This window comes from Eubalaena glacialis, chromosome 18 (assembly GCF_028564815.1).
Source record: "Eubalaena glacialis isolate mEubGla1 chromosome 18, mEubGla1.1.hap2.+ XY, whole genome shotgun sequence".
Taxonomy (NCBI): domain Eukaryota; kingdom Metazoa; phylum Chordata; class Mammalia; order Artiodactyla; family Balaenidae; genus Eubalaena; species Eubalaena glacialis.
The window spans coordinates 53,376,765-53,404,751 of NC_083733.1; the positions used below are offsets into that span (position 1 = coordinate 53,376,765).

Here is a 27,987-nt window from a genome sequence, read left to right on the forward strand (position 1 = left end):
GCCGGGGCCCAAAATAGCTCATTTTGATCCAGCCACCTCGGCCAGGAGCCCAGGCCTGGCATTTGGCGCAACCAGCTGCTCCTGGAGCAAGACGGAAGTGGTTAGATGACCGGGTGGGACTGGTAGGCTGCTGGACTGATGGAGGGACGGCGGTTAGAGAGGATATAGACGCCCTTATTGCCCCCGCAACGGGAAAAGCCGTAGTTAGACTGAAATCTGGATGAGATTTACGCAGCAAGAGGGGGAGTGGCTAGAATACACGACTACAGGAAAGCGAGAGTACATTGGAACCCTTCCTAACCGCGAGCCCAGCCTAAGCTCCTTTCCATTGGTCCACGGACTTGCCAATTACTGCAGCTCGCTACGGTTCTCCAATCAAACATGCTCTCTCATTCACGTTACAGCCAACCAATTGTGAGACATCTCCCTTTGGCCACCGTCCAATTACTTTTATTTTCCTATCATTGGTCGCCTTGGAGGCCGCTGTCTTCCCGCGCCTGCAGTCCCAGAGAGGGGCGGGGCTGATAGGGCATTGCTAAGCAACAAAGATGATCTCCGAGTGAGTCCGGTGACCAAGCAGAGCAGGCGGAATCGGCGAGGTAGCTGCGGGATGGACCGCAGGTGAGGCCGATCCCTCTTCCGGGGATCACAAGAGGCCTGGGGAGGACCAAGGGTGAGAGTAATGCAGCCTAGGATCAGGTTTTCTAGGGTCCGGAGTCTCTCGTTCTCAACCGCACTGGAACTACAACTTCCAAGATGCTCCACAGCCTTAAGCGGCTCCCGCCTTGGACTTCACCATCCCGGGGGTTCCCTAGCGTCTTACGTTCCGCTAAGTGGCCCCGAGGGCTTTTTTTTTTTCCTCTAAGGGTGTTCAGGAGCATCTTGGGAATTAAGATTCTTAATTTTGAATTTGTCCCCAGACTCCCATGGGTGTTATTTTTTACCTTTCTTGCTTAGGCGGAGCCCAGTGACTATAGAGATTGTAATCCATCTACCCCTTTCTCCTCAGATAGTGTCCCAAGGACTTATGGGAAATGTACAGTGATAAGGTTTAGCCTTGGCCCTTAACGTGAGCTCCACTTCAAAATCACCTGGGACACTGCGAAGAAGATGTATGTAGATGCCCAGCCCCCTTCCAGATATTCTGATTCTTTTGGTCTGGGGTGAGGATCACGCATCTGTAGTTTTAAAAGATTCCTCCTGGACTGGATCCACGGTTAAGAACCACCAACCAACAGTTCCTGGGTTCTTCTCTTTTGAGACTGCTCCAAGGGCGAGTGGGAATCGTGCCTCCAGTATCATTATCTTGAGTGTGCAGTGGTGCTTCATGGGAATTATAGTCCATCTCTTCCAGGAATCCATGGGAATCGTAGTGTGGTTCTGCCCTCTTAGCATTCTCCCATTCACCCCACCCACATACAGCCTCCCAGCAGGGCTGCAGTGACCATGCTCTGCCTGCCAACCCCCCTCTCCCCTTGCAGCTTGCCAGTTTTCTCCACCCAAGACAGTACTTTTGGGGACGCCCCCCTGGGTCGAAGCCACTACTGGCCATCCTGAAGCCAGACCTGGCACCCCAAGTTGAGGACACCCCACAGAAAGTGCTGTGTTCCAGCCCAGTAGCAAGGGAGTGACGACTAGAGAGAAGGAAGACATGATGAGAGATGGGGGTGAGAGTTCAAAAGACAGTCCCTCCTCTCTTCCCCATGGCCCTGCCCTTATCCTGTCCTCTACCACCTAAATCCCTCATCACAGCCCCAATCACTTTGAGTTGTTGCAATCGTGGGATGTGTTTCCTCCCCTCCGGACTGAGACTTCATATGTGTCTTTGTTCCCCTACAGGGATAACCCCTCAGCCTCACTTTTTCTTCTCCTCGCTTCCCCTAACTTAGACCCTGAGCTCATCCAGGTCCCAGAGATCCAGGCTCCCAGAAGCTCCCAGGGCTCTGGCCACAGGTCCCAAATCCCCTGAGCTGTTTGAGGAGTCCTGGCCATCCAGCTCAGGAACCCCTTCCCCACCCAGCACCACTGAGGGACAGATGGGAGCCTCTCCACCACCCACCATGACTGACAGCGAGGACTCTGTGATGGCCAAGTAAGTAGCAGTAGCCCTGGGGGAAAAGAAGGGTTTGGATCAGTGGGAGGGGGCAGGCATCCCATAATAATCATCACAGCCAGATCTCCACTTTTAGGACCACACTTCATGCATGTTAGCAAGCGCTCTGGAGCGAGGTTCAAATCCAAGCTTTGTCACCAACTCTGTATATGATCCTGGCCTCAGTTTCCTCATCTGTAAATTGGGGATATTAATAGCATGTATGCTCTAGGGCTGTTTTAAGTTTTCAATGAGTTACTGTCTGTACAGCATCTATAACAATGCCTGTCACATAGTGGGCACTTGGATTTGTAGGATCCAAGTTCAGCTGCTATAACACAGAGTCCCAAATTAATTGTGGCTTAAACAAGAGAGTACTTATTTCTTCATCACCTAATAGTCCAGACAGAAGCAACCAGGGCTGATATGGCAGCCCCTAATTGAGGTGTCAGAGACACTGTTTCCTTCTTTCTTGTCGCTCTCCCTTCCCTAGGCTGTTACCCTTTCCTTCATGGCCCATAATGGCTTCCAGCCACATCCACTTTCCAGAATCACATCTCCTCGTACCTGTTGGTCAAGAACAGAGTTACATGGGCATAAAGCTACAAGGGCACCTGGTAAATGTATTTATAGAATGGCTATGTGCCCGGGATTATATCATCTTATATAATACTGCATTACTGGGGGACTTCCCTGGCGGTCCAGTGGTTAAGACTCCGCACTCCCAATGCAGGGGGCACAGGTTCAATCCCTGGTTGGGGAACTAAGATCCCACATGCCGCACAGCCTGGCAAAAAAAAACACAACAAAACAAAACAAAATTGCATTACTCTATAAGAAAGGAGAACAGATGTTGAGGGACAACTACCAAGTGCTGCTATGGAGCTAGGTAAACATTGGCTATTGTGATTATTATTGTTATTATTAAATATTAGGCTCTCCTCATCCCACCCACCTCGCAATTCTCTGATGCTCACAGGTACATAAACCGGTTCCGACAGGCTCAGCCCACAAGCCGAGAGGAACGCCAGTCTGCAGGCCCAACCCCAGCTGACTTCTGGTGGCTGTGGCCTGAATCACCAGACCCCAGCAGTCAACTTGCAGCAGGTACCTGCTTCAGTCTCACTACTCCTGGCCTATAACCTCTCCTGAGCGATATCCCCAGCAGCCACTCCTCCTGGCACCCCCTAAATCAATTGGAGCTTCTCAACAGGAGCCAATGAACCAGAAGGAAGACCCAACACAGCAGTCCCGACTGGTGCCAAGGTGGCCAGTGCATCACAGACTATGGCCCCCCTTCAGGAAATAAAGCAGGTGACATCCCCATCCACTCCTTCCCGTACGTGCCTGAACTGGCAGCACCAGCCCTGGGATAGAATTAGAGTCAACCCCCAATTCAAGGAAGTGTAAACAAAAAAGGGAGGTCTTGCTGGCTAATGCAATCAAGAAATCCAAAGGTAGCTGCTTTCAGGCATAGCTGAATCCAGGTGTTTGAACCATATTGGGAGGAACTTGACTCTCATGGCTCTCTGTTCCTCTTTGTTTGGCTCAATTTCAGGTAGGCTTTCCCCTCAAAATAGCCAAGATGGCCCCGTTAACTCTAGGCTTCTAATGTACTTGATCACTCCAGTGGAAAGAGAAGGCTTTTCCAATAGCTCCATCCTAAACCCCAGGGCTTACTCTCATTCACTCATCTTTGAGCCAATCACTGTGAACCAGAGGACAGAACATTATGACTAGCCAGGCCTGATCAGGAAGGCAGGGTCAACCCTTCTATAACAATGACTGCACTGAGGGATATGGATCCACAGAGGAAAACCTGGTCTCTCTTTCCTGAGGAGGAAGAGCAGATTCTAAGCCAGCATGTGAGGGCACCAGGTGGAATGTAGACCTGCATCCAGGCCCTCTGTCCCGAGCCCCTTTCCCAGTAGCCTTTGGGATGGGGACTGGCCTCTGACCCATCTCACCTCACAGAGCCTCAACACGTGGAACTCATCCCTGCTGGACTTGGAGACACTGAGCCTGCAAAGCAGAGCTGCCAGGCTGCTCAAACGCAGGTGCCTCCCCCGCCCCCATCACCCTCCCCACTCCCACCCCTCCAGGCTCGGGCCACTGCCTCTGAGACCCCCGTTGCCTCACTTCTGCCTCTCCCTACAGCAAGGCCTCCATCTCTTCCTCCTCCTCCCTCAGCCCCAGCGATGCCGGCAGCTCCTCATTCCCCCTCAGCTCTGATGGCCTCTCTCCCTTCTCCATGACCTTCACTCCTGACTCCAGCAAGGGCTCTGACCCCAAGGCACAAGGTAGGTTCTGGGAGGCAAGGATGAGGGCAGTCTGGGTGCAAATCCCAGCCTTTCGACTTACCAGCTCTGTGACCTTGGGCCTCTCTGGGCTTGTTTCCCCAGCTGTAAAACAGGGGAAATAATTGTACTCCTCTGCTATGGGTGTTGTGAGGATTAAATGAGTTGGTGAATACATGGAACACCTAGCACGGCTCTGTTAACAGTAGCTATCAGGAGTATGCAGGTTCTCTCTCCGCATCCTGTCTGCAGTTCTGAACACGAAGCCCCAAAATCAGAAGTCTTTTTGCAAATTTGGCACCACAGCTGATTTGCCAGCTAAATTTGATGTAAACAATATGAAGAATATTCATATATCTATCTTATTTAGGGTGAATATTTTTTATTTTTTTTATTTTTTTTATTTTTTTATTGAGGTATAGTTGATTTACAATATTATATTAGTTTCAGGTGTACAACATAGTAATTCAAAATTTTTACAGATTATACTCCATTTAAAGTTATTATAAAATATTGGCTATATTCCCTGTGCTCCACAATATTTCTTTGTAGCTTATTTATTTTATACATAGTAGTTTGTACCTCTTAGCCCCTATCCCTATCCTGCCCCTCCTCTGCTTCCCTCTCCCCACTGGTAACCACTAGTTTGTTCCCTATATCTGTGAGTCAGTTTCTGTTTTGTTATATTCATTCGTTTATTTTATTCTTTCAATTCTACATATAAGTGATAACATACGGTATTCACCTTTCTCTGTCTGACTTATTTAACTAAGCATAATACCTTCCAGGTCCATCCATGTTGTTGCAAATGGTAGAATTTCATTCTTTTTAATGGATGAGTAGGATTCCATTGTATATATACACCACATCTTCTTTATCCATTTGTCTGTTGATGGACACTTACTTAGGTTGCTTCCATATGTTGGCTATTGTAAATAATGCTGCTATGAACATTGGGGTGCATGTATCTTTTTGAATTACTGTTCTCATTTTCTTCAGATATAGACCCAGGAGTAGAATTGCTGGATCATATGGTAGTTCTATTTTTAGCTTTTTGAGGAACCGTCGTATTGTTTTCCACAGTGGCTGCACCAGTTTACATTCCCATAAACAGTGTACAGGGGTTCCCTTTTCTCCACATCTTCACCAACATTTGTTATTTGTGGTCTTTTCGATGATAGCCGTTCTGACAGGTATGAGGTGATATCTCATTGTGATTTTGATTTCCATTTCTCTGATGAGTAGCAATGTTGAGCATCTTTGAATGTGCCTGTTGGCCTTCTGCATGTCTTCTTTGGAAAAATGTCTATTCAGGTCTTCTGCCCATCTTTTAATCAGGTTGTTTGTTTTTTGATGTTGAGTTGTATAAGCTGTTAATATATTTTGGCCATTAATCCCTTATCAGGCATACTGTTTGCAAATATTTTCTCCCATTCAGTAGGTTGTCTTTTTGTTTTGTTGATGGTTTCCTTTGCTGTACAAAAGCTTTTAAGTTTAATTAGGTCCCATTCATTTATTTTTGCTTTTGTTTCCTTTGCGTTAGGAGGCAGATCTACAAAAATATTGCTATGATTTGTGTCAAAGAGTGTTCTATGCCTGTGTTTTCTTGTAGGAGTTTTATGGCTTCAGGTCTTACATTTAGGTCTTTAATCCATTTTGAGTTTCTTTTTGTATGTAGTGGGAGAATATATTCTAATCTCATTCTTTTACATGTAGCTGTCCAGTTTTCCCAGCACCACTTATTGAAGAAACTGTCTTTTCCCCGTTGTATATTCTTGCTTCCTTTGTTGTAGATTAATTGACCATAAGTGTATGGGTTTATTTCTGGGCTCTCTGTTCTATTCCATTGATCTACTTGTCTGTTTTTGTGCCAGTACCATTCTGTTTTGATTACTGTAGCTTTGTAGTATAGTCTGAAGTCAGGGAGTAAATATTCATGCTTCTTTCTATGGATATATAACATTGAACCATATGAAATTTTTGTCTGTAAGTAAAAAATGGTTGAATAATGGCAATTTCATATTGTTCAACTAAATACCAATGTGTTTGAGTCTGGTGTACTGACCCAGACCCCTGTCAACACTGTACATACCATGTAACTTTCCTAAAACATGCAAACTGTTGAACTCTCAAATTTCTGCCCCCAAGATTTCAGAGATTGGATTAAGGACCTGGGTTACTGTTACGGTCATCGTTGTTACCGTTACTCTGTGCCCAGGTCCTGGGATGCAGTGTTGCACAGGACAGATGCTCTCCATGACTCACAGGACTCCCGTGAGTGGGGACAGGCAAGCAGAGAGAACAGAGTGGTGTTTGTGCATGTTGTGTGATCCTGCCCAAGCACTCCCCTGTCTGATTCTTTGCTCCTTCTAAACTTCTCTTTTTATTCACTTCTCCTTCTTGAGCCTCAGTTTCCTCATCTGTAAAATGGGGATAAAACTACTACCTACTTCATGAGTTGTTTTGCAGGTTAAATGTATTCATTATTTCACATAACAAACATTGAATATCTGTTGTGTATGAAGCCTGTGAGCGGGATTGGGGATTCCTTAGTGAACCAACCATACATGGTCCCACCTTCATGGTCCTCACAGGATAGTGAGTGTGGAGCAGAGAATAGCTACATAACTCCACAAACAAATGTGGAATATAAGCAGAAATGAGGGCCATGCAGGAGATAATTGCGATGCTGGGATGTCAGAGGCCTTCCTGGAAGAGGTGCTATCTAAGTGGAGACCTGAATGATGCAGGTGGGGACAATAGCCCTCTAACCTGCACAAAGGACCTGAGGTTGGAGGGAACACGATGCAGACAATGAACTAGGAAAGGCAAGAGCCAGGAGTAAGAGTAGTGTGGGATAAGGTGGAAGAGATTGGCAGGGGTCAGATTCCATAGGCTCTGTAGGCATGTGAGGCATTTGGTCATAATCTACCGGGGAGCCACTGGAGAGTTCTGAGCAAGGAGGGCACGGGATCTTTATTGGCTCCCTATGGCTGCTATCAACATCTAGTGAGAGACAGACTCTGGTAGTTTGGGTTGGGCCAGAGCCTGAGGAGCAGAGTAGAGGGAAGTGGCCAGGTTTGGAAGTAGAATCACAGTATATAGAAGGGAGAGAAGAAGAGGTCCCACATGATGCACCCCCCACCCCTTCTCTGTGCAGCATTAGTAGGTGGGGCTTCTGAGAGATAATGGTAGCCATACTAATCATAACTGACAAAATGATGCTCTGGGTGATAGGGAATGGTGTCTCTTTGCCCCACAGGACTGAGGACAGCCAGTGGCCCTGCCTTTAGTCACTGCTGTATTCCCAGCACAGGGCTGGGCACTGGGATGGAACACAATAAACAGTTCATTTTGCATTTATGCCACAAATACTGACACTAGGTCCTGTTCTTGACACTGAGGATATGATAATGGCCAGATAGACAAAAATTGCTGCCCTTGTGTAGCTGGCATTGTGGAGGGAGAGATGAACAATAAATAAGCAAAGAAGTATGATATTTAGTAGTTAGAAGGCGCTTGTGTAGTTGGCATTGTGGAGGGAGAGATGAACAATAAATAAGCAAAGAAGTATGATATTTAGTAGTTAGAAGGTGATAAGTGCTAAGGAGAAAAATGGAACAGGAAAGAGGATGGAGAGTGGTAGGGCTGGGGTTGTTGCAGTTTTGAATAGGGTAGCCAGGGAAGACTTCACTAAGAAGGTGATACTTGGGCAAATATTGGAAAGACTTGGAGTGAACCCTGTGGTTACATGAATGAAGAGCCTTCCAGGCAGAGGAAACCGCAAATGCAAAGACTTTTGCTTTTTACCAGGAGAGAGGTGCAGCCTGGGGAAGATTCTAACCCAGGAGGGCCCTGATCTGACTCAGGTGTTCACAGGCTCCCTCTGGCTGCGGGTGGGGACAGTTTGGGAGGATAGGAAGAAGGGAAACCAGGGAGGAAGTTGCTTTGGGGTTGGCAGGTGAGGGAAGTAAAGTGGGGAGAAGTGGGCAGATTCTGGAGGATCTGCCTTGGTCACTGCTGTAACCACCATGTCCAGAACAGTGCCTGGCAAATAGTAAGAGCTCAATAAATATTTGTTGATGAATGAAGAATTGAATGATGACAGGTTGAGAAGCCCATGAGGGCTCTCTTCTCTGATTCTGCCCCTTTTCCCACTTCCCAATCTGCAGGGGATTATCTGGAGAGCCTGTCTGAATAACCTTCTGGTACAGTCGAAGGGTGTGTGCTAGGCTGTCCTTGCTCATCCCCCCAGGCCCTGCCTTACCCCTCTTCCCTCTACTTACTCCACAGCAACCCCAGCACCTGCCCCCATCCCTACTCCATCCCCAGTCTCCTCCCGGGCACCCCTGCGGCCAGAGGATGACATTCTGTACCAGTGGCGGCAGCGGCGGAAGCTTGAACAGGCTCGAGGAAGCCAGGGTGATGGAACCTGGGTGCTGCCCCAGACCCCTGCCCTCACCCCTACGGTGAGATGGGGGGAGGGAGGAGACTGAGGGGGCTGGAGCGGGGATCCTAAGGGAAGTTGGAGGAAGGGGGAGGCTGAGGGGGACTGAGGACCCTCTACCCTTTCTCTCCCTCTCAGGTCCCTATCCCCATCTGTCTACAGACCTCTCCTGCCCCTGCGGAGACCCTTGGTTCCCTGGGAACCCAGCCTAACTGCATCCCACTTTGGGGCAGTGTGGCTCCACCTGGTCCCCGGGAAGCCTTCCGCTTGGAGAGGCCTCCTATTCCCCCAGGGTTCTCTCCACATATCTTTTGGGGCCCCAGTCCCCATGGATTCTTCTGGGCCCCGCAGCCCGGTCCCTGGGTATCTCTTGGGGCCATCCCTCCCACGGCCGCGGCCTCCACCCCAGCGCCCCCAGCCTCCACTCCTGCGCCTCCAGCCTCAACCACTGCGCCCTCTGCCTCCACTCCCGCGCCCCCTGCCGCGCCCCAGGGCCCGCCCATCCCTGCACCATGCAGCCCAGCCGAGCTCGAGAGGCAGAGCTCCAAGCCTCGAAGAAGCAGAGCCCAACGCCGGGAGTCTGCTGGGCGAATCACGGCAGCGGACGAGGGCCCTGGCCCGCAGCTCAGAGGCGCGCTGGGCCAAGTAGTGGCGGCTCGGCTGTTTCCGGACAGCCTGCAGGACACGCCCCCTCGCCAAGAGGGCCCGCCTCCACCCGAGGCTGAATCTCAGAAAGTCAAGGCCACACGCCCTCAAACCGAGACTCTGTCCCCTCGTTCAGAGGTCACGGCCCCTCCATCTGAATCACGGTATCCCCAGGTAGAGACCCCGCAGGGTCGGTCTAAGGCCGAGTCTCGGAACGCCAAGGCCATGCTCCCCCTAGTGGGATCGGTGCCTAGGAAGGACAAAGACACTTTCTTGGCTGAAGTCGGGTGTAAGCCGCCCAAGGTCCGGCCCCCTCCAGCTGAGGAGGCGGCCACTTGTGTTAAGGCCCCGCCCCGTCCGTTCAAGGAGGGGGCTCTTGAAGTTGTGGCCACGCCCTCATCCGCTGATGGCCACGCCCCCTCAGAGGACCTCCTCTCCCAGGCTGCCAGACTTCTGCAGGCTGCGGAAGGTGAGCTGATGCGCACCGACGCTCGTGGCTGCCCGGATCTGGATGGCAGTCCAGCACGCTACGAGTCAGGCCCGCTGAATCTCGCTCTTTTCCCCCCAGACTCCGACGGCAGCGAGTTCCAGGACGACCCTATACTGCAGGTGCTAAGGGTTCAAAGGGCGGAGCTGCGGCGGCAGAAAAGGTGACCATGCCAGGATTTAAGACACCCGGCCCCTGAATCCTCTGAGACCGCCGTTTGGTACCCACCTCTCCTGAGCCCCTTTCCCAGAACATACACAGCCGCAGACCCCAATCCTGAGCAAAACCTCAGCCTCTACTCCCCTGTCCTTTTTCCAGGAAAGTGGATGCCCAGATATCCCGCCTGCTGGGCCACACTGAAGACCCAGGGTCTTGGTCTCCTCCAGCCAGGTCGCCTCCCGGGTCCCCAAGGATGCGGCTGAGGAGGGAAGGAGCCTCTCTTGAGGCCAGACGACTTTGAATTGTACAGATTCTATTTTTCCTAATAAATTTTTTTTTCAGGTTACTGGTTGTCTCTGAGAAAGAAGTTGTTTTGGAAAGGCCAAGGGTCATGCTAATTTAGGGAAATAGCTCCCATGCCCCGCCTCCCCCCCACACACACCCTAGCTCTGCCCTGCCCCACCTCACCCTAGTTTCTGACCACTGAAGCAAAGTCTCTTCTGGTTTCATCCTCTATGAGGGCAGGAGAGGGGTTCCGGGCAAGACTGGGACTCACCTTATCTGACCTTCAACTCAGGAGTGGATCCTCCTGTCTCAGATGAGACCAAAGGAACTGTCCTCTGGGTATGAAGCTTGTAGAGTCATCAGAGTGTTGGACAATGGTCAGGCCTCAGTCCACATCCTGCTTGACCCAGCAGCAGCATTTGGTGCTCTGATCCCCACCCCCTCCTTGAAGCACTTTTCCTGGCTTCCAGAACCCCAGCCCTCTCCTCACCTCTCTGGTTGTGCCTCCTCATTGTGCCTCACACCTGTCACTTTAGTGTGTCCCAGGGCCCTGGCCTTGACTTTTCTATCTACAGTCAATCCCAGGTGCTCTCATCTGGCTTCGTGGGCTCTAAACCCCATCTCTTTTCTGATAGTCCACAAATTGCTATCTTCAGCCTAGAACCTCAGGTACCCTGCTACTTGCTCATCATCCACACAGAAAGGTCTAAGAGATGTCTCAAACTCCACAGATCTTAATCTTCCCCCTAAACTTGCTCCTCCCTGGCCCTCAGCTCCGTCCTTCTCAGGTCAGAGGCTGCTCAGGTCAGAAGCCTCACAGCTGTCACTGACTCCTCTCGTTCCCTCACACCCACAGTCAGTTGACCAGCAAGTTCTATCATCTCTACCTTTAAAATCTCTCCAGAATTTAACCCCGCCTTTCTCCCCATTCCACTGCCCCACCCCAGTCTAGACTATCGTCACCTGTCCGGACTATTGAAAAACCTATTGTTTTATCTGTGAATACTTTGACACATTTCCCATCAAAAAAGTAGAGTCTATGTCCCTTCTTGAAACTGGGTTGAACTTTGTGACTGCCTCCACAAATAAAATGCAGAGGAAGTGATATTACTTTAACTTCCTAAACTGGATTAGAAAAGATGATATAATTTCCACCTGTTTTTCTCCCAGTCTCTCTTCTCTCTCCGTCTCTCCCCGTCCCCCTCCTTTTGGAGCCCTGGGATGCCATATGAAAAGTCCAGTTGCCATCCTGGATAAGGATTTTGACTACAAAGGTGTCAAAATTCAGTGAAATTTATGAATTGCATGGTATGTAAGGTTTACCTCAAAAGAAAAATAAATATTGAACTCCAATGAAGGATATGCATGCTGAAGTATTTAGGAGACAGTATACAATGTCTTTAATTTATTTTGAAATGCATCCAAAAATTAGATTAATGGATGAATAGAGTAATAGGTAGATGTGAGATAAAGCAAATATAGTAAAATGCTAATGGTAGGATCTAAGTGGTGGGTATATGGGTGTAAAATTGTTCAGCTTTGCTGTATGTTAGAAAATTTTTATAATAAAATGTTGGAGAATATATGATCAGGATTATTTTGATATTTGTATTTACAAAAAAAGAGAAGATAGGATAGATTTCTGTAAAAAGTAGCTTCTGTATGTCACAGACATGGTAAACATTTGTTTTCAGTCTTTTTGAACAAACCATACATTTAAATAAAATCAAAAGAAGGAAATAGCTGCTTAGATATAAGGAGAAAAAAAGATGTTTATAGTAGCAGAATCTGATCTTGGGAGGTGAGTGGGACCTAGAAATTTTCCTGAGGAAGTTACATTTGAGCTGATACAGGTAGGAATTAATAACTAACAAAGGGCCATCCTAATTACTATTTCTGGGTTACAAGCCACCCCAAAATTTAGTGGCATAAAACAATCATTTTATTATGCTCATGGATTCTGTGAGTCAGAAATTTGGACAGGGCACAGTTGGGGACAGTTTGTCTCTGCTCCATGATGTCTAGGGTTTCAGCTGGGAAGACAAAGGTGGCTTGACAGCTGGGGGCGGAATCTCTGGAGCTTCTTCACTCCCAAGTCTGACATCAGGGCTCAGATGACTTTAAGCTGGAACTACGGGACTGTAGTGCCTACACAAGGTCTCTCCATGTGGCTTATGCTTCCTCAGAGCACGACTACCTCAGCAGAGTTGCACTTCTCACATGATGCCTCAAGGCTCCAGAGCTAGTCATTCCAGTGGACAAAGAATGCCTTTGCCTTTTACTACATAGCCTTGGAAATCACAGTGTCAATTCCTATTCATTACTATTCTCTATTGGTTGAAGTTGTCACAATCCTGCCCAGATGGAGATAGACTCTACTTTTTCATGAGAGGAGTGTGAAAGAATTTGCAGTCGTGTTTTAATGGGGGGGGGGGGCGCAGAGAATACTCCGGGCAGAGGGAAATTCATGTGGGAAATCCCTGTTATGGAAGTGAGGTCAGCAAGTTCAATAAACTGAAATAAGTAGCTGTAAATTTACCCCTCCGTCAGCACTCCCTTTCCCCAATCTCGGCTTAAATTTTATCCATAGAAATTATCGCCTTCTAATATTCTGTATTTTAAAATACTTATTTTGTAAACTGTCTTTTCCCACTAGCTTTTGAGCTCCATGTGGGCAGGGTATATTTTCCCCTGTTTTGGTTACTGATATATCCACAAATTAAGCGATCAGAGTTTTTGAATGAATGAATGGGTGGATCAAGGATGTACCTTCGAGGGCCCTGTTGAGGGCATGACCAATGGCAAATTCTCTTGGAAAGGGCGTTGTTACAGAGTGTTTTCTTTTTCTTTTCTTTTTTTTTTTTAATGTACATATCTGGTCCAGGGATCAGAGAGCTGTATTTATTTATTTATTTATAATTAATTAATTTATTATTTATTTTTGGCTGTGTTGGGTCTTTGTTGCTGCGCGCAGGCTTTCTCTAGTTGCGGCAAGCGGGGGTTACTCCTGGTTGCGGTGCGCGGGCTTCTCATTGCAGTGGCTTCTCTTGTTGTAGAGCACAGGCTCTAGGTGTGCAGGCTTCAGTAGTTGTGGCATGCAGGCTCAGTAGTTGTGGCACACGGGCTTAGTTGCTCCGCGACATGTGGGATCTTCCCGCACCAGGGCTCGAACCCGTATCCCCTGCATTGGCAGGCGGATCTTTAACCACTGAGCCACCAGGGAAGTCCCTACAGAGTGTTTTCTGAGCCTCAGTCAACAGCGGGAACAACTGGGACTGGCTTTATGGGAGGCGTGGTCATGTTCAGGCATGCAGGCTAAATTTATTCCTAGGAAAAAGGAGTCAAGGCTGGAGGCCAGCCTGTAAGAAGCAGTAGAGGAGGAGGCAAGGATAATGTCCAGTGGGTAGGGGGAGGCTAAGTCGCAGATTGCCTAGGGTTATGTCCCAGGCAGGGCATCTGAGCCAGTGAAAAACATCCAGGGGCCAATGTTGTTAGTATTCTGTGGGCAGGGGAGGGGTCAAGGACTGACAAAGTGGGGTCAGAGGATCGAGACTTTGAAGAGCTGCTTAGGGGATGGAGAAAAGCTTGAGGCCATGGGAGAAGCCAATTGAGAGTGGCAGAGGAGCGGTCACTGACAGTGGACTAAGGGAAGGGTCCACTGCTTAGTATTAGAAACGTTAGAAGCAAAGCATAAAGAACCTGAGGGTGTGTCTCAGGAGGGGAATGACGGCCAATGAAAAGCAGGCATAGGCGTGGCGCTGTCAAACTTCGCGGGGCGGGACCGGAGAGACCGAGCCAGAAATGAGACCCAAGCCAATGAAAATCCGCCAGGTGGGCGGGGCGTCGTCCTAAGGCCAAGGGTGGAGCCAATGAGACGCTGCGCCGCGTCCCCCATTGCCCCAGTCCCTGTGAGGCTAGTGCCGGAGCCACGGGCAGCCGTTAGGGGCGGGGCCTGCAGCCGCCCGCGCGCAGCTCGCGCCCTCCCCTTTGTGTCGCCATGGCGGCGGCATCGGCGACGAGGACGACGAGCGAGGGGTCCAGCGCGGCCGGTGCCTGAGGAGGCTACACGACCATGGTGGTGAGGCGCCCACGCGGCCGTCAATCTGTCGGCGAAGTCAGTCTGTCCGCGCGGGGCCACGCCCCGCGCGCCCCGCCCCCGGCCCCGCCCGAGCCCGCGGCCTGCGCCGCCCCTCACCCCTCACCGCGGTCCTTCTCCTACCCCGGCCAGGTCTTGGGCCCGAGCTCTTACCCGAGCCCCGCCCCCTCAGCGCGCATCCCCCTTCCACGCCCTGGATGGGGGTGACGGTGGCCGAAGACCCAGACTTGGGAGGAAAAAGGGCTGGTCCAGGGAAGGACCCCGCATCCTCCAAGTGGCCCCCGCAGGGGCTTGCTGAGGCTCTCTGGGTCCTTCACCAGCCCCTATCCCAGAGCCATCCTCAGCATCCTCATCCCAGCCTCCACCCCTCCCTGGTCTAGACCCCTCCTCCTCCTGCCATCAGCCGGTTTCTCATTCTTGAGCCCCACCCCCACCCGGCTCCATCCTCAGCCTGACCCTTTTCTTCTCCTTCTCGTCTTTCTCACCCCTTCCCAGTCCCTCTCAACCAACCCTCCCTTATCCCCCATCAGCCTGAACCTTTACTTCAGCCTCTCCAGCTGCTACCCTCCTCCTTACCCCACCCTAATCCCAAGCGTGCATTGTACCCCGATGTGATCCTTGGGTCCTCTCCATCTTCTTGTCCTCATCCACCCTCCCCCAGCATCTCCCTCTCCCACCATGCTGCTCCTGCCCATTCATCCATTCATTCCCTCATTCGCTCACTTAACATTCACTGAGACCTCTGTGTAGCCCCTTTGCTCCAGGCACAGAGAAAGTCAGATCCCCTCCTGCCTTGGGGAGCTTCATGGGCTGGAGAGGGACCCACCCAAGGGTGAGACCCAAAGGATGAAGTCGGCGTTGTAGGGATACGAAGGAGGGAGAGGCTAGAGCCCAGTCTGAGGAATCCTCACCTGGCAGATGGTTAATTTATTCATCAGATTTTACCCAGCCCCCGCTGTGTGACTGAGCTGGCACTGGGCATTGGGACCCAGAGAGGAATCAGGCACAACCCAACCTGTGAGGAGCATCAGTTCTGTTCCCAGCTCTGTGCTGGGCAATGCTGGGGGACTAGGGACTCAGCCCCAGTGCAATGGGGGAGATGGACTCCCCCATTGGACTGTCACCAGACAGGGACATCTCAGAGTGCTCAAGGCTGTAATGAGGGAAGCTTAGGCAACATCATCAAGCCTGGGATGGGGGAGGCTCAGGGGATGCGGGAGTCCAGAAGAGGGGCCTGACACAGCCTGAAGGGTCAGGGAGAACTTCCGAGATGTGGGAACATGAGAGTTGAGACCTGAGAGATAAGTGAAAGGACAGGGAAAGGATGGGGACGAGTGTTCCATGCAGCAGGAACAGCCTTTGCAAAGCCCTAGAAGGAAATGAGAAGATGGTGCTTTTGTTGGACTCCTAGAAGTTTGAGAGCTCTGAGAGCGGAGGCAATGGGAAGAGATGAGGCTGGAGAGGTAAACAGACCAGAATATTTAGACTTTATCTTAAAGACAACAGGGAGCCATTGAAGATTCATGACCTGTGGAGAGACAGAGGCAGATTTGTGTTTTGTGAAAGTTATACTGGCTCTTGCTGTGAAGAAGCTGGCAGGAAGGGAGAGGTGGAAGCAGGAAGACTGATAAGATGGGAGCAGTGACTGTCCAGATGTCTATGAAAGGCGTGAGAGGCACATACGGGAGATGACTGTACTCTGCTGGGGCTACAGGAGGGTTTTAAATGGGGAGAGATGGTACCAACATGCTCTTTCCCTAATTCACCCTTGGGCCCTGCTCTTCCAGCCCCCCACCCCAGACCACACATGAAGAAGCAGACCTACCCTCAGCCCAGCCTTTACCTCCCCCGACCTACCCCTCTTCTCCCTGCTCAGGGCAGCGTATGGAGCAATTCGGGCCCGCAGGCCCAGGCTGCCAGATAACTGCTCCCGTTGTCTCTCTGCTCCCATCTCTGGGGGCCTCTGATTCTTCTTTCTGCTCTACAGGCTCGCAGCACTGACAGCCTGGATGGCCCAGGGGAAGGCTCAGTGCAGCCCCTGCCCCCGGCTGGGGGGCCCAGTGTGAAGGGCAAGCCTGGGAAGAGGTGAGAGGTGAGGGAGAGGCTCAACTTAGGAGGGGAGCCAAGCGCAGGAGCCACTAATGACCTGTCACCTGTCCCCCAGGCTCTCGGCTCCTCGAGGTCCCTTTCCCCGGCTGGCTGACTGTGCCCATTTCCACTACGAGAACGTTGACTTCGGCCACATTCAGGTATGGGGGCTGCACCAGGTGGGTAGGCAAGATCCCACCCAACCCTGAAGCAGTATCAGCCACTTTACCGCTGAAACCTACCCTTGGGACTGGCTGCTCAGTGGCAGGAGCTGCAGGGCAGAAGGGGAGAGTTGTTCATTCATTTGTTCCTTTATTCACTCAGCAACAACTTCTTGTTAGGTGTATGCTTTGTGCCAGGACCCTGTACTCTGACTGAGACGTCACCAGGCCCTGCCTTTGGGGAGGCTCAGGAGGGGGACACAGACCCATCCTTAGATAATGCCGATCTGGAGAGGTCAGGGCTGGAAAAAAGTGAGACCCTCACCTGGACCTTTGTTTCCCTCTACAGCTCCTGCTGTCTCCAGAGCGTGAAGGTCCCAGCTTCTCTGGAGAGAATGAACTGGTGTTTGGGGTGCAGGTGACCTGTCAGGTGAGGCCACCCACCCCTGCCTCCCATCGAGCCTGGCGGACTGGTTGCCACGGTCCTCAGCTCAGGGTAATGGAACCATTGCTCTCTCCTGTCCTTCCCGCTCCCACAGGGCCGTTCCTGGCCAGTTCTCCGCAGTTATGATGACTTCCGTTCCCTGGATGCCCACCTCCACCGGTGCATATTTGACCGGAGGTTTTCCTGCCTCCCAGAGCTTCCCCCACCCCCAGAGGGTGCCAGGGCTGCCCAGGTAAACTACTTGTTGTCCCAGCCCCTACCTCAGCCAAGGTGTGTGCTCATCAGAGATGTGTGAAACCATCAAGGCAGGGGAATAGATAAATATTTAAGCACTGGTATGGCCCGAGTCCCAGCCAGTCAGAGGCCTTAGAACTGCAGCAGGGTTCTGGAGACTCCCTTTAGTTGTAGGATCATAGGGAGTTCCCGGGGGTTCCATGGAAGGGTCAGAATGGCCAGACCAATGGGGGCACACCATTGTGGGGGACTCGGCATAGTCTATTTAACCAATTGATATGACAGCATTTCAGTACTTAAGAGCGAGCGGAGCAGCGCCCATGCATACAAGTTGAATTTCGGCTCTGCCAGAGGCGAGCTAGGGCAGTATAGGAGGGCAGTGGGCTGTCTTGGGCGGGGTCTTCTCACATAGCCCACTCTGACAACCTGCCCCCAGATGCTGGTGCCGCTGCTGCTGCAGTACCTGGAGACCCTGTCAGGGCTGGTGGATAGTAACCTCAACTGCGGGCCCGTGCTCACCTGGATGGAGGTGGGCCCGGGCAGGAGGGCTTGGAGCTGGGAGTGAGTGCGGGGCGTCTGGGGAGCAAGAACCAGCCTGGGAGGGTGTGTGTGGGCACAGGAAAGAAACGAGCCGGCGTGGAGGAGACACTGGTATTTCAGTGTCTGTGTGGGCGCTTGCCTATGAGGGAAAAACGTGTGCGCGCGCGTGCGCGCGCAGGTGTTGAGCTGTAGGGATGTGAGAATTTCAAGGTATATTGGTTAGAAATAGGTTTGGCTGTAGCTCACAGAATGCCGGGCTAAGAGTGGCTTAAAGCAGCGGGTTTTTTTATTTTAAATTTATTTATTTATTTTATTTTTGGCTGCGTTGGATCTTCGTTGCTGCACGTGGGCTTTCTCTAGTTGCAGGGAGCGGGGGCTACTCTTCGTTGCGATGCACGGGCTTCTCATTGCAGTGGCTTCTCTTGTTGCGGACCACGGGCGGGCTCTAGGAGCGCGGGCTTCAGTAGTTGTAGCACACAGGCTTCAGTAGCTGTGGCTCAGGGGCTCTAGAGCGCAGGCTCACTAGTTGTAGCGCACGGGCCTAGTTGCTCCGTGGCATGTGGAATATTCCCGGACCAGGGCTCAAACCCGTGTGCCCTGCATTGGCAGGCGGACTCTTAACCACTGCGCCATCAGGGAAGCCCCAAGCAGCAGGTTTTTAGATAGCAGATGTGCAGTGTCTGCTATGGAGGACGAGGGTGCAGGGGTGTATCAGAAAGACTTCGGGCAGGGGAGTCCTGGGACATGGAAAGGACTTTGTTTTGGGAGGGGCAAGAATGTAGGTGTTTGACCATTAGCTCTGAGTGACAGGGGCTTTTGGGTGGGGGACAGGTGGTGGCCTCCACTGGGCATGGAGGAACCTTCTCTGTCTTTATTATCGCCTTCCTCTGGCCTCTCCCTGCCATATTCCCTTCCATCTCAGCTGGACAACCACGGCCGGCGACTGCTCCTCAGTGAGGAGGCCTCGCTGAATATCCCTGCGGTGGCCGCCGCCCACGTGGTGAAGCGGTACACAGCCCAGGCACCAGACGAGCTGTCCTTTGAGGTGAGGCTGTGGAGGAGCAGACTCCAGCTGGGTCCCCACTTCCCCTGCGCCTTCTGACCCTCCCTCCTCACACCTGCCCACTCCCAGGTGGGAGACATTGTCTCAGTGATCGACATGCCGCCCACGGAGGATCGGAGCTGGTGGCGGGGCAAGCGGGGTTTCCAGGTGAGCCTGGCTGGGGGTGGACAGGTGGAGTCGGGGCACCGCGCCAGCTCAGATGGCCCCGTCACTGACCCCAAACCCTCCTCAGGTCGGATTCTTCCCCAGCGAGTGTGTGGAGCTGTTCACAGAGCGGCCGGGTCCAGGACTAAAGGGGGGTGAGTGTCCTGGGCAAAGTGGGGAGGCCCTCCTGCATCCTTTGCCTGCCATCCATCCTTTCCACCCTTGTTCGCCCCACAGATGCCGACGGTCCCCCGGGTGGTGTCCCAGCTCCCCAGGGTATCTCCTCTCTGACCTCAGGTAATGCAAACGAGGGGCAAGGCCCCTGCCCCCCACCCCACCAGACCGGGGGCTGCACTGACCCTGTGTGACCCGCCTTTACTCCCACAGCTGTGCCCCGGCCGCGTGGGAAGCTGGCCGGCCTCCTCCGCACCTTCATGCACTCCCGTCCTTCCCGGCAGCGGCTGCGGCAGCGGGGCATCTTGCGGCAGAGGGTGTTCGGCTGTGACCTTGGAGAGCACCTCAGCAACTCGGGCCAGGATGGTGAGACCCGGGCCCACCTGCCCTGCCCGATCCTCCCACCCAGGCTGCAACCTGCCCAGCCCTGACCCCGCTGTTTCTCCCAGTGCCCCAGGTGCTTCGCTGCTGCTCTGAGTTTATCGAGGCCCATGGGGTGGTAGATGGAATCTATCGGCTCTCGGGTGTGTCATCCAACATCCAGAGGCTACGGTGAGGACCCTCCACCAACCCCTTCCCTCTGCAAACATTTATTGAGCATCACCTCTGTTCCAGGCCCTGTGCCATGTGCTGGGGACACAGAGTTATTGGGAGGGCATAGGGCAGGGTTGGACCGGGGTGGGGGCAGGGAAGGCTTCCTTGCGGAAGTGACACCCCAGCTGAGGTCTGAAAGGTGAGAGCAGAACAAGCACTCAAAGCAGGGGGTCAGCCTTCACTGAGCACCTGCCATGTGCCAAGCACTCGGCACTGGGGACGCAGTGGTGAACGAGACAACCAGAAACTCCGTCCTCATGGGGCCCACGTGCTAGAGGCGGAGCCAAACAAGGAAATGAGAGAGTTTACAATAGGTGACAAGTGGTATGGAGAAAAAAAGACAGGGGTAACGAAGATCATAATAAGAAATCAGGGAGGGGTATTGCGGTTTTCAGGAGGGTGGGCGGAGAAGGCCTCCTGGGGGAGAGCTCGCTGTGGAGGAGGTGAGGGAGCGAGCCATGTGCTTATCCACGTTGGAGGGAACAGCCAGCGCGAGGGGAAAGCAGCAGGAGATGATGTCTGCGAAATGATTAGGGGCAGAGCATGCGGGGCCTTTTTGATGACTGTTAGGATTTGGGCTTTTACTGGGAGTAAGAGGGGAACCACAGGATGGGTTCTGAGCCCAGGAGGGGCAGCATGCATAACAACAGTCTAAGAGGTGGGAAGCAGTGAGGCATGGGCTTCCAAGCTGACAGGAGGCCGTGAAGCAAGAGCGTGGAGCCTGGGGCAGTGAGGGATGAGGCCGAGGTCTCGTGCATAGAGCTTTCACCTGAGAGGGTGGGACACCGCCAGGTTGTGAGCAGGGGCCGCTGGGATTTCAGCTGCATTTTCCAATGTGACCTCTTGGAGCCAGGAAAATGGCACAGCTTTGTGGACAGAGCCCGGTTACACTGTGGGGGCAGATAGCCTTGGGTAGCTACAGGCAGGGCATCTCCCACCCGAGCCTCAGTGTCCTCCTCTGTAAGTGGGGTGCCCTTGTCTTTGGCACATAGGGTTGTTGGGGGGAAGGGGGCTCAGTAAGGTTCTGAGAGCCTCTGAAGAGCCCAGCACAGGAAGACGATTGCATCCACCTGTGGACACTTTAGGGGGCGGGGGAAGGACACGGCCAGGCGGGCTAGCTCTGACCCGAATCTTCCTCCTCCTTGACCTGGTGGCCTCAGGCATGAGTTTGACAGTGAGAGGATCCCTGAACTGTCTGGCCCCGCCTTCCTGCAGGACATCCACAGCGTGTCCTCCCTCTGCAAGCTCTATTTCCGAGAGCTGCCGAACCCCTTGCTCACATACCAGCTCTACGGGAAGTTCAGCGTGAGTGAGGGCGCTGGCAAGGTTGGAGGGTGCTGGGAGGCGTGCGGCCCCCCTCATTCATGCCCGTGCATGATCTCAGGAAGCCATGTCAGTGCCTGGGGAGGAGGAACGCCTGGTGCGGGTCCACGACGTCATCCAGCAGCTGCCCCCGCCGCACTACAGGTAAACCAGGAGGGGCAAGGAAGGGCTGTGTTGGGCTCCCAAGGGAGTTGAGGCTCAGGCGTCCCCCTCCGCTTCCACCCCCAGGACCCTGGAGTACCTGCTGAGGCACTTGGCCCGCATGGCGAGACACAGTGCCAACACCAGCATGCATGCCCGCAACCTGGCCATCGTTTGGGCACCCAACCTGCTACGGTAAGCTGGCAGCTCACCAGCCTGCCCCCCTAGCTCCCTCCCACAGGCTGGGCCTTGAGTCTCCCCCTACCCCTACCCCACCCCAGGAACCCACCCAGCTTTTGCTCTCTTGTTCATTTCACATATTTCTTAAGTGTCGGATGCCAGTATGCCAGCCCCTGTTCTCAGCACCGGGGACACAGTAGTGAGCAGGAACCTGTGCTCTGGGCTCACATTCTCATGCGGGAGATGACAGGGAACCATTACAAGAAAGACACAGAGCACTGTCTGATGGTGATGAGTGGCAAGGAGAAAGATTACAAAGTGGGGAAGGGAGATCTGCAGGGCCATGGCATTTGAAATGTTTAGAGTGGCAGTGAAGGCTTCAGGAAGAAGTCTTCCATGGCCAGCAGCAGGGTAAGCCCCAGAGGATTTGATGGTGACCAAGACAGGCAAGTTCTCTGTCCTGGAGGAGTTCAGTTCTTCTTGGGAAACAGATAAGTAAATAAATAAAATAGATGGTACATGGTAGGTATAAGAACTACGGGGGAAAAAATAAAGACAGACCTGGAATATAGAGGTTTACAATTTTAAATGAAGTGGGTGCGGAAGATTCCATTGAGAAGGTAACATTTGAGTTGATACCTGCAGAAGGTGAGGGAAGGACCCATGTGGATATCTGAGGAGGAGCAAACTAGGCAGAGGGAATAGCAAGTGCAAAGGTCCTGGGGCTGGGTCAGGGCCTAGTGTTTTGGAGGAGCAGCAGAGGGGCCAGTGTGACTGGAGCTGAGTGAGTGAGGGAGGGGTTGAGGGGGAGGAGATGGTAAGGTCAGAGAGGTGATGGACCCGGTAGTGGAGGGACTTATGGGTTGTGGGTCATAATGAGGACTTTGGCTTTTACCAGGAGTGAGATGCAGCCAGAGGAGGGCTCTGAGCCAGGAGGGCCCTGATCTGACTCAGGGGTTCACAGGCTCCCTCTGGCTGTGTGTGGGGAGCAGACTGTAGGGGCAGATGGGAGCAGGGAGACCAGGGAAGAGGCTGTGTGATGGTCCAGGAGGGAGAGCATGGAGGCTGGGCCAGGGTGGGGGCAGTAGAGGAGCAGAGTTTAGATTCTGGGTAGATTTTGTGGGTGGAGCCAACAGGGTCTGCTGAGATTGGATGTGGGTGTGAGGGAAAGAGGGGTCAAGGACAATTCTAGGGTGTTTGGCCTGAGCCACTAGAAGTACACTGACTGAGATGGGATAGGCAGGGAGGGAGCAGGTTTGGGGAAGGGTTGAGAATGCAGTTTTAGTCTGACAGGGTCAGAGACATTGAATGATAGTCATTGCTTCCAAGGCTCCCTACCTCTCCTGGCCAGAACCCACCAGCTGGGGCTCGAGGCACCCGGCCACCTTCCCCCTCCTCCCATCCAGGTCCATGGAGCTGGAGTCAGTGGGGCTGGGGGGGGCAGCAGCCTTCCGGGAGGTGCGGGTGCAGTCGGTGGTGGTGGAATTCCTGCTCACCCACGTGGACGTCCTGTTCAGCGACACTTTCACCTCTGCTGGCCTTGACCCTGCAGGTATGCCCATCCACCCCCGATGTCCTGACTACTGCCCCCTCATTGTCCGGGCTGCAGCGGGAGGGCAGGTGGGCTCCCAGCCCCATCCCTATCCCACTGAAGCTGGACCTCCCTTCTGGCTCCTTGAGGACCCCGCCCCGGCCTCTCCCTCCCCTCCCCCCCCTTCTCATTTCAGCTCCTACGCTCAGGATCCCCACTTCTTGGCCCGGACATCGTTCTTCCTTCACCCCTTGTAGCTCCTGGGGGCGCTCGGGGCCTTGGGTCCACCTGGGAGGAGGTGGGAGGTCCCCAGACTTGACCCTGCCCCGGCCCCACCCAGACTCCCCGCCCTGCCCCGGACCCCAGCCCAGTCAGGATTCAGCACGTCGGAGGGCCCTCTGGCTCGAGGTAACTGAAGCCAGAGCCGCTGTCCTCGCTGGCTGCTGGGAGCTGCCTCCTCATCAGCTCGTTCTGCCTCACGCCTCCTCCTCACCTGCCTGCTGCCCACCCGTTCCCGCCTGATCCGCCCTGGCCCCCTGCCTTGCCAGCCCGGGTGGGCACGCTGCTGGGCCGGGGCTTGGGCTGTAGCGCTTGGCTTTGCCTGTGGCCTTGAATGGTCCCAGGGCTGACGGCTGCCCCCTTTCCCGACTTGCCAGGCCGCTGCCTCCTCCCCAGGCCCAAGTCCCTTGCGGGCAGCGGCCCCTCCACTCGCCTGCTGACGCTGGAGGAAGCCCAGGCTCGCACCCAGGGCCGGCTGGGGACGCCCACCGAGCCCACAACTTCCAAGGCCCCAGCTTCACCTGTGGAAAGGTGAGTGGGAGGCCTGGAAGGGGAGGGGCCAGCCTGGGGGCCCCAGCTCTCATCCTGCCTCCTGTGTCTCACCCAAACTCCAGGAGGAAAGGGGAGAGAGGCGAGAAACAGCGGAAGCCTGGGGGTAGCAGCTGGAAGACCTTCTTTGCCCTGGGCCGGGGCCCCAGCATCCCCCGAAAGAAGCCTCTTCCCTGGCTAGGGGGCACCCGTGCCCGACCGCCGCCTTCAGGTCAGAGGCCGGGCAGCTGGCGTGGTGGTCAGAGAGGCACTGCGTAGTGCCCCCCGTGACCCTTCTTCCTCTCCCTGCAGGCAGCCGACCTGACACTGTCACACTGAGGTCTACCAAGAGTGAGGAGTCTCTGTCATCGCAGGCCAGCGGGGCTGGTGAGCACAGGGCAGCGCTGCCTATGCCCAGGTGGAGCTGGGAGGGACTGGGGCCCTGAGTTGGCCTCCAAGTGGTGTTTTCAGATTTGGGGGTCTTGGGTTTTCTTCGTTTTTAATCTGGACCGTAGGTACAATAAGTTGGATAAAGCTTCACCCTTGTTTCATGATGCACTGTGATCACTGGTCCATGCAGCGTCCTTTCAAAGTCTTTTATTCATCCCTTTTGAAAAAAAAATTAAATAGTATAATGAACACCCATGAACCCACTGGCCAGAACTAAAAGAGCGCCACTATGTTACCTGCGAACTCCTCCCCCTCCCACCTGCTGCCTCCCCACCACAGGCATCCTCTAAATTTGATAGTCTTCATCCCTTTGCGATTACAGTTTTATCACGTACAGGTGCAGGCATCAATAACATACTGCGAAGTTCTAGTTGTTTTGAAACTTTAATTAAAGGGTATCATTAAAAGCGGTATCGTGCTATATGTGGATTCACTCACCACTACATTATAGGCTGCCGTCCGCGCTGCTGAGTGTAGCTCAGCCTCCTTCCTCTCCGTCACTCTCTAGTGTTCCATGTGTGGTATCCCCTTGGGAGTTGCGTGTCCATCCTCCTCCTGATGGATCTGGGGGCTCTGATGAGCTCGCCCAGGAGTGGAGGTGCATACTGTACGGTATGCTCACATCCAACTGTACAAGACAAGGCCCAAGTATCTCCCAGACGTGGTCGCCCCACGCTGTCCTCCCAGCCACTGCGTATGAGATCTTGCTGGTCTCATGCTCACAGCCAGTGGGGTCGTCAGACTTCATTCTTGCCTTCGGGTCTGGAAGGATTCTCTTCATGGACTTGCCATTTATTTCCTTTATCACCCATGAGTCTGAACAGCTCTCCCTGGATTCCCAGCCATTGTGACCCTATCCAGGGACGTGCCTCTTCATGTTATTTCCCCAACTTACTGGGTGGTGTGTCCTGTTCTCACTGATGTATGTGGGTATGTAAAGTTCTGACCCCGACCCCTAACTGCCCCCCCCAATACTGCCCTTCCAGGCCTCCAGAGGCTGCACAGGCTACGGCGACCCCACTCCAGCAGTGATGCTTTTCCTGTGGGCCCAGCACCTGCTGGCTCCTGCGAGAGCCTGTCATCATCCGAGCCCTCCTCCTCCTCCTCCTCCTCCTCCTCCGAGTCCTCCTCCTCCGAGTCCTCAGCAGCTGGGCTGGGGGCACTCTCCGGTTCCCCCTCACACCGAGCCTCAGCCTGGCTAGATGATGGTGACGAGCTGGACTTCAGCCCACCCCGCTGCCTGGAGGGGCTCCGGGGGCTTGACTTTGATCCCCTTACCTTTCGATGCAGCAGCCCCACCCCAGGGGACCCTGCACCTCCCGCCAGCCCGGCCCCCCCGGCCCCCGCCTCTGCCTTTCCACCCAGGGTGACCCCCCAGGCCCTCTCGCCCCGTGGGCCCACCGGCCCTGCCTCACCCATTGCCCTGGACATCTCAGAGCCCCTGGCTGTATCGGTGCCACCCGCTGTCCTGGAGCTGCTGGGGGCTGGGGGAACACCTGCCTCGGCCACCCCAGCGCCAGCCCTCAGCCCCAGCCCAGGCCTGCGCCCCCATCTCATCCCCCTGCTGCTGCGTGGAGCTGAGGCCCAGCTGAGCGACACCTGCCAACAGGAGATCTGCAGCAAGCTGGCACTGCCTGGTCCCCGGGGAGCCCAAGGCCAGCATGGTGAGTCCTGTCCAGCCCACCCGACTCCGCACCCTCACAACCCTGAGGCTGCGCCCAAGACCCTGCTGACTCCTCTTCCCACCCCCCTCCTAGGTGCCGCTGTGGATTCACCGCTGCTGCCCCCACCCCTGTCCCTCCTTCGCCCTGGGGGGGCCCCGCCCCCGCCTCCTAAAAACCCAGCACGCCTCATGGCCCTGGCCCTGGCTGAGCGGGCTCAGCAGGTGGCTCAGAGACAGAGTCAACAGGAGCAGGGGAGCACCCCGTCTGCTCCCCACTCCCCTTTCCATGGCTCACTGTCCCTGGAGGTGGGCAGTGAGCCCCCAGGGACCTCAGGGAGTGGGCCACCCCCCCACTCCCTAGCCCACCCGGGTGCCTGGGCTCCGGGACCCCCACCCTCCCTACCAAGACAACAAATCGATGGGAGCCTGGTGAGGAGCCAGCGGCCCACGGGGACCTCAAGGAGGGGACCCAGGGGCCCTTCCCAGGTCAGTGCCCAGCTCAGGACAGGTGGGAGGTGCAGGGATGTGCCAGAGATGGCAGCCCACTCCCTGTGTTCTGTCCTCCCACAGGTTCCTACCCCTGGCTACTTCTCCTCAGCCCCCCGGGAGTGCCTACCATCCTTCCTCGGGGTCCCCAGACCAGGCTTGTACCCGCTTGGCTCCCCATCCTTCCAGCCCAGCTCCCCGGCCCCAGTCTGGAGGAGCCCCCTGGGTCCCCCTGCACCACTGGACAGAGGAGAGAACCTGTACTATGAGATCGAGGCAGGCGAGGGGTCCCCTTACTCTGGTCCCACCCGGTCCTGGAGTCCCTTGCGTTCCATGCCCCCAGATAGGCTCAATGCCTCGTATGGCATGCTTGGCCAATCACCACCACTCCATAGGTCCCCCAACTTCCTGCTCAGTTACCCACCACCCCCCTCCTGCTTTCCCCACGACCACCTTGGCTACTCAGCCCCCCAGCACCCTGCCCGGCGCCCCACCCGACCTGAGCCCCTCTATGTCAACCTAGCCCTAGGGCCCAGGGGTCCCTCACCCGCCTCTTCCAGCTCCTCCTCCCCTCCGGCCCACCCCAGAAGCCGCTCTGATCCTGGTCCCCCAGCCCCCCGCCTCCCCCAGAAACAGCGGGCCCCCTGGGGCCACCACACCCCTCACAGGGTGCCTGGGCCCTGGGGCCCTCCAGACCCTCTCCCCTACAGGGCAGCCCCACCAGCCTATGGGAGGGGGGGCGAGCACCACCGAGGGTCCTTGTACAGGAATGGGGGGCAAGGAAGGGAGGGGGCTGGTCCCCCACCCCCCTACCCCACTCCCAGCTGGTCCTTCCACTCTGAGGGCCAGACCCGAAGCTACTGCTGAGCCAGAGCTGGGAGAGACCTTCCTCCTTTCTCTTCTCCCTCACTGATCTTGGTCCAACCTAATCCCTTGTTTTGTATTTTCTTGAGCTCCTGACCCCTACCCCAGGTTTCTAACTTTGTAACTTGCCTCTGATGTGGGTCCCTAGCCTGTTATCATAGCTTACCTACCCTGGGCTGAAGGGCATGCCCATCCCCCCACCATCCTCCATCCTGGGGGCTCTTGCACAAATCTGAGAGGGTTAGGCTGACTCCCTGTCCTCCCTTTCTCTCCAGGAGTTCCCAGCATGTCCTGTCCTGTGCACAGGGGGTGGGGGGACAGCTCCTGCCATCTCCCCCCACATACCCCACTAAACCATCTGACAAAATTAATGAATAAAAATGGTGAAAATGTGGCTGCTAGTGTCATGCTGGGGCCAGGCTCAGTGAATAAAGAGGCAGTAACAGATGGGTTGCTTTCTCATTTTATCATTTCAGCAGGTGCTAAGTGGTGAGTCACTCCTGGGAGACTCTGAGGGGGCGATATCTGCAGAGAAGGGGCCATGGGTGCCCTAACAATTTGTGTCAGGAGTGGGATTGAGCCTGGGCCTGT

The 27,987-nt window shown here is 54.3% G+C and overlaps 2 protein-coding genes across 7 annotated transcripts; both read left to right on the plus strand.

The window, feature by feature from the left end:
- Nucleotides 1–543: 543 nt before the first annotated feature.
- PROSER3 (proline and serine rich 3) lies at nt 544–10,463 on the plus strand. 6 transcript variants are annotated; one of them, XM_061174067.1, is made up of 12 exons: nt 553–621; nt 1,010–1,112; nt 1,482–1,667; nt 1,890–2,092; nt 3,072–3,199; nt 3,306–3,406; nt 4,067–4,149; nt 4,250–4,392; nt 8,683–8,858; nt 8,975–9,950; nt 10,050–10,131; nt 10,287–10,463. In XM_061174067.1, the coding sequence occupies exons 3-12, from the start codon at nt 1,662–1,664 to the stop codon at nt 10,426–10,428; spliced, it is 2,040 nt and encodes a 679-aa protein (XP_061030050.1). In that variant the 5' UTR covers nt 553–621; nt 1,010–1,112; nt 1,482–1,661; the 3' UTR covers nt 10,429–10,463. The 6 variants fall into 6 exon arrangements, 5 of the variants coding, with proteins under 5 accessions (XP_061030049.1, XP_061030052.1, XP_061030050.1 ...); XM_061174068.1 differs by lacking the exon at nt 553–621 and adding an exon at nt 645–673; XR_009697964.1 differs by lacking the exon at nt 1,010–1,112 and having other exon boundaries at nt 544–621; nt 10,050–10,188; nt 10,287–10,321.
- A 3,865-nt stretch (nt 10,464–14,328) lies between these two features.
- On the plus strand, nt 14,329–27,784 carry ARHGAP33 (Rho GTPase activating protein 33). The gene is made up of 22 exons (XM_061174217.1): nt 14,329–14,490; nt 16,496–16,593; nt 16,673–16,757; nt 17,107–17,187; nt 17,297–17,434; nt 17,873–17,965; nt 18,899–19,021; nt 19,109–19,186; nt 19,272–19,338; nt 19,421–19,480; nt 19,571–19,723; nt 19,807–19,909; nt 21,112–21,256; nt 21,336–21,418; nt 21,503–21,610; nt 23,002–23,147; nt 23,783–23,936; nt 24,020–24,165; nt 24,246–24,320; nt 25,370–26,047; nt 26,141–26,532; nt 26,617–27,784. The coding sequence occupies exons 1-22, from the start codon at nt 14,485–14,487 to the stop codon at nt 27,397–27,399; spliced, it is 3,795 nt and encodes a 1,264-aa protein (XP_061030200.1). The 5' UTR covers nt 14,329–14,484; the 3' UTR covers nt 27,400–27,784.
- Nucleotides 27,785–27,987: the final 203 nt, after the last annotated feature.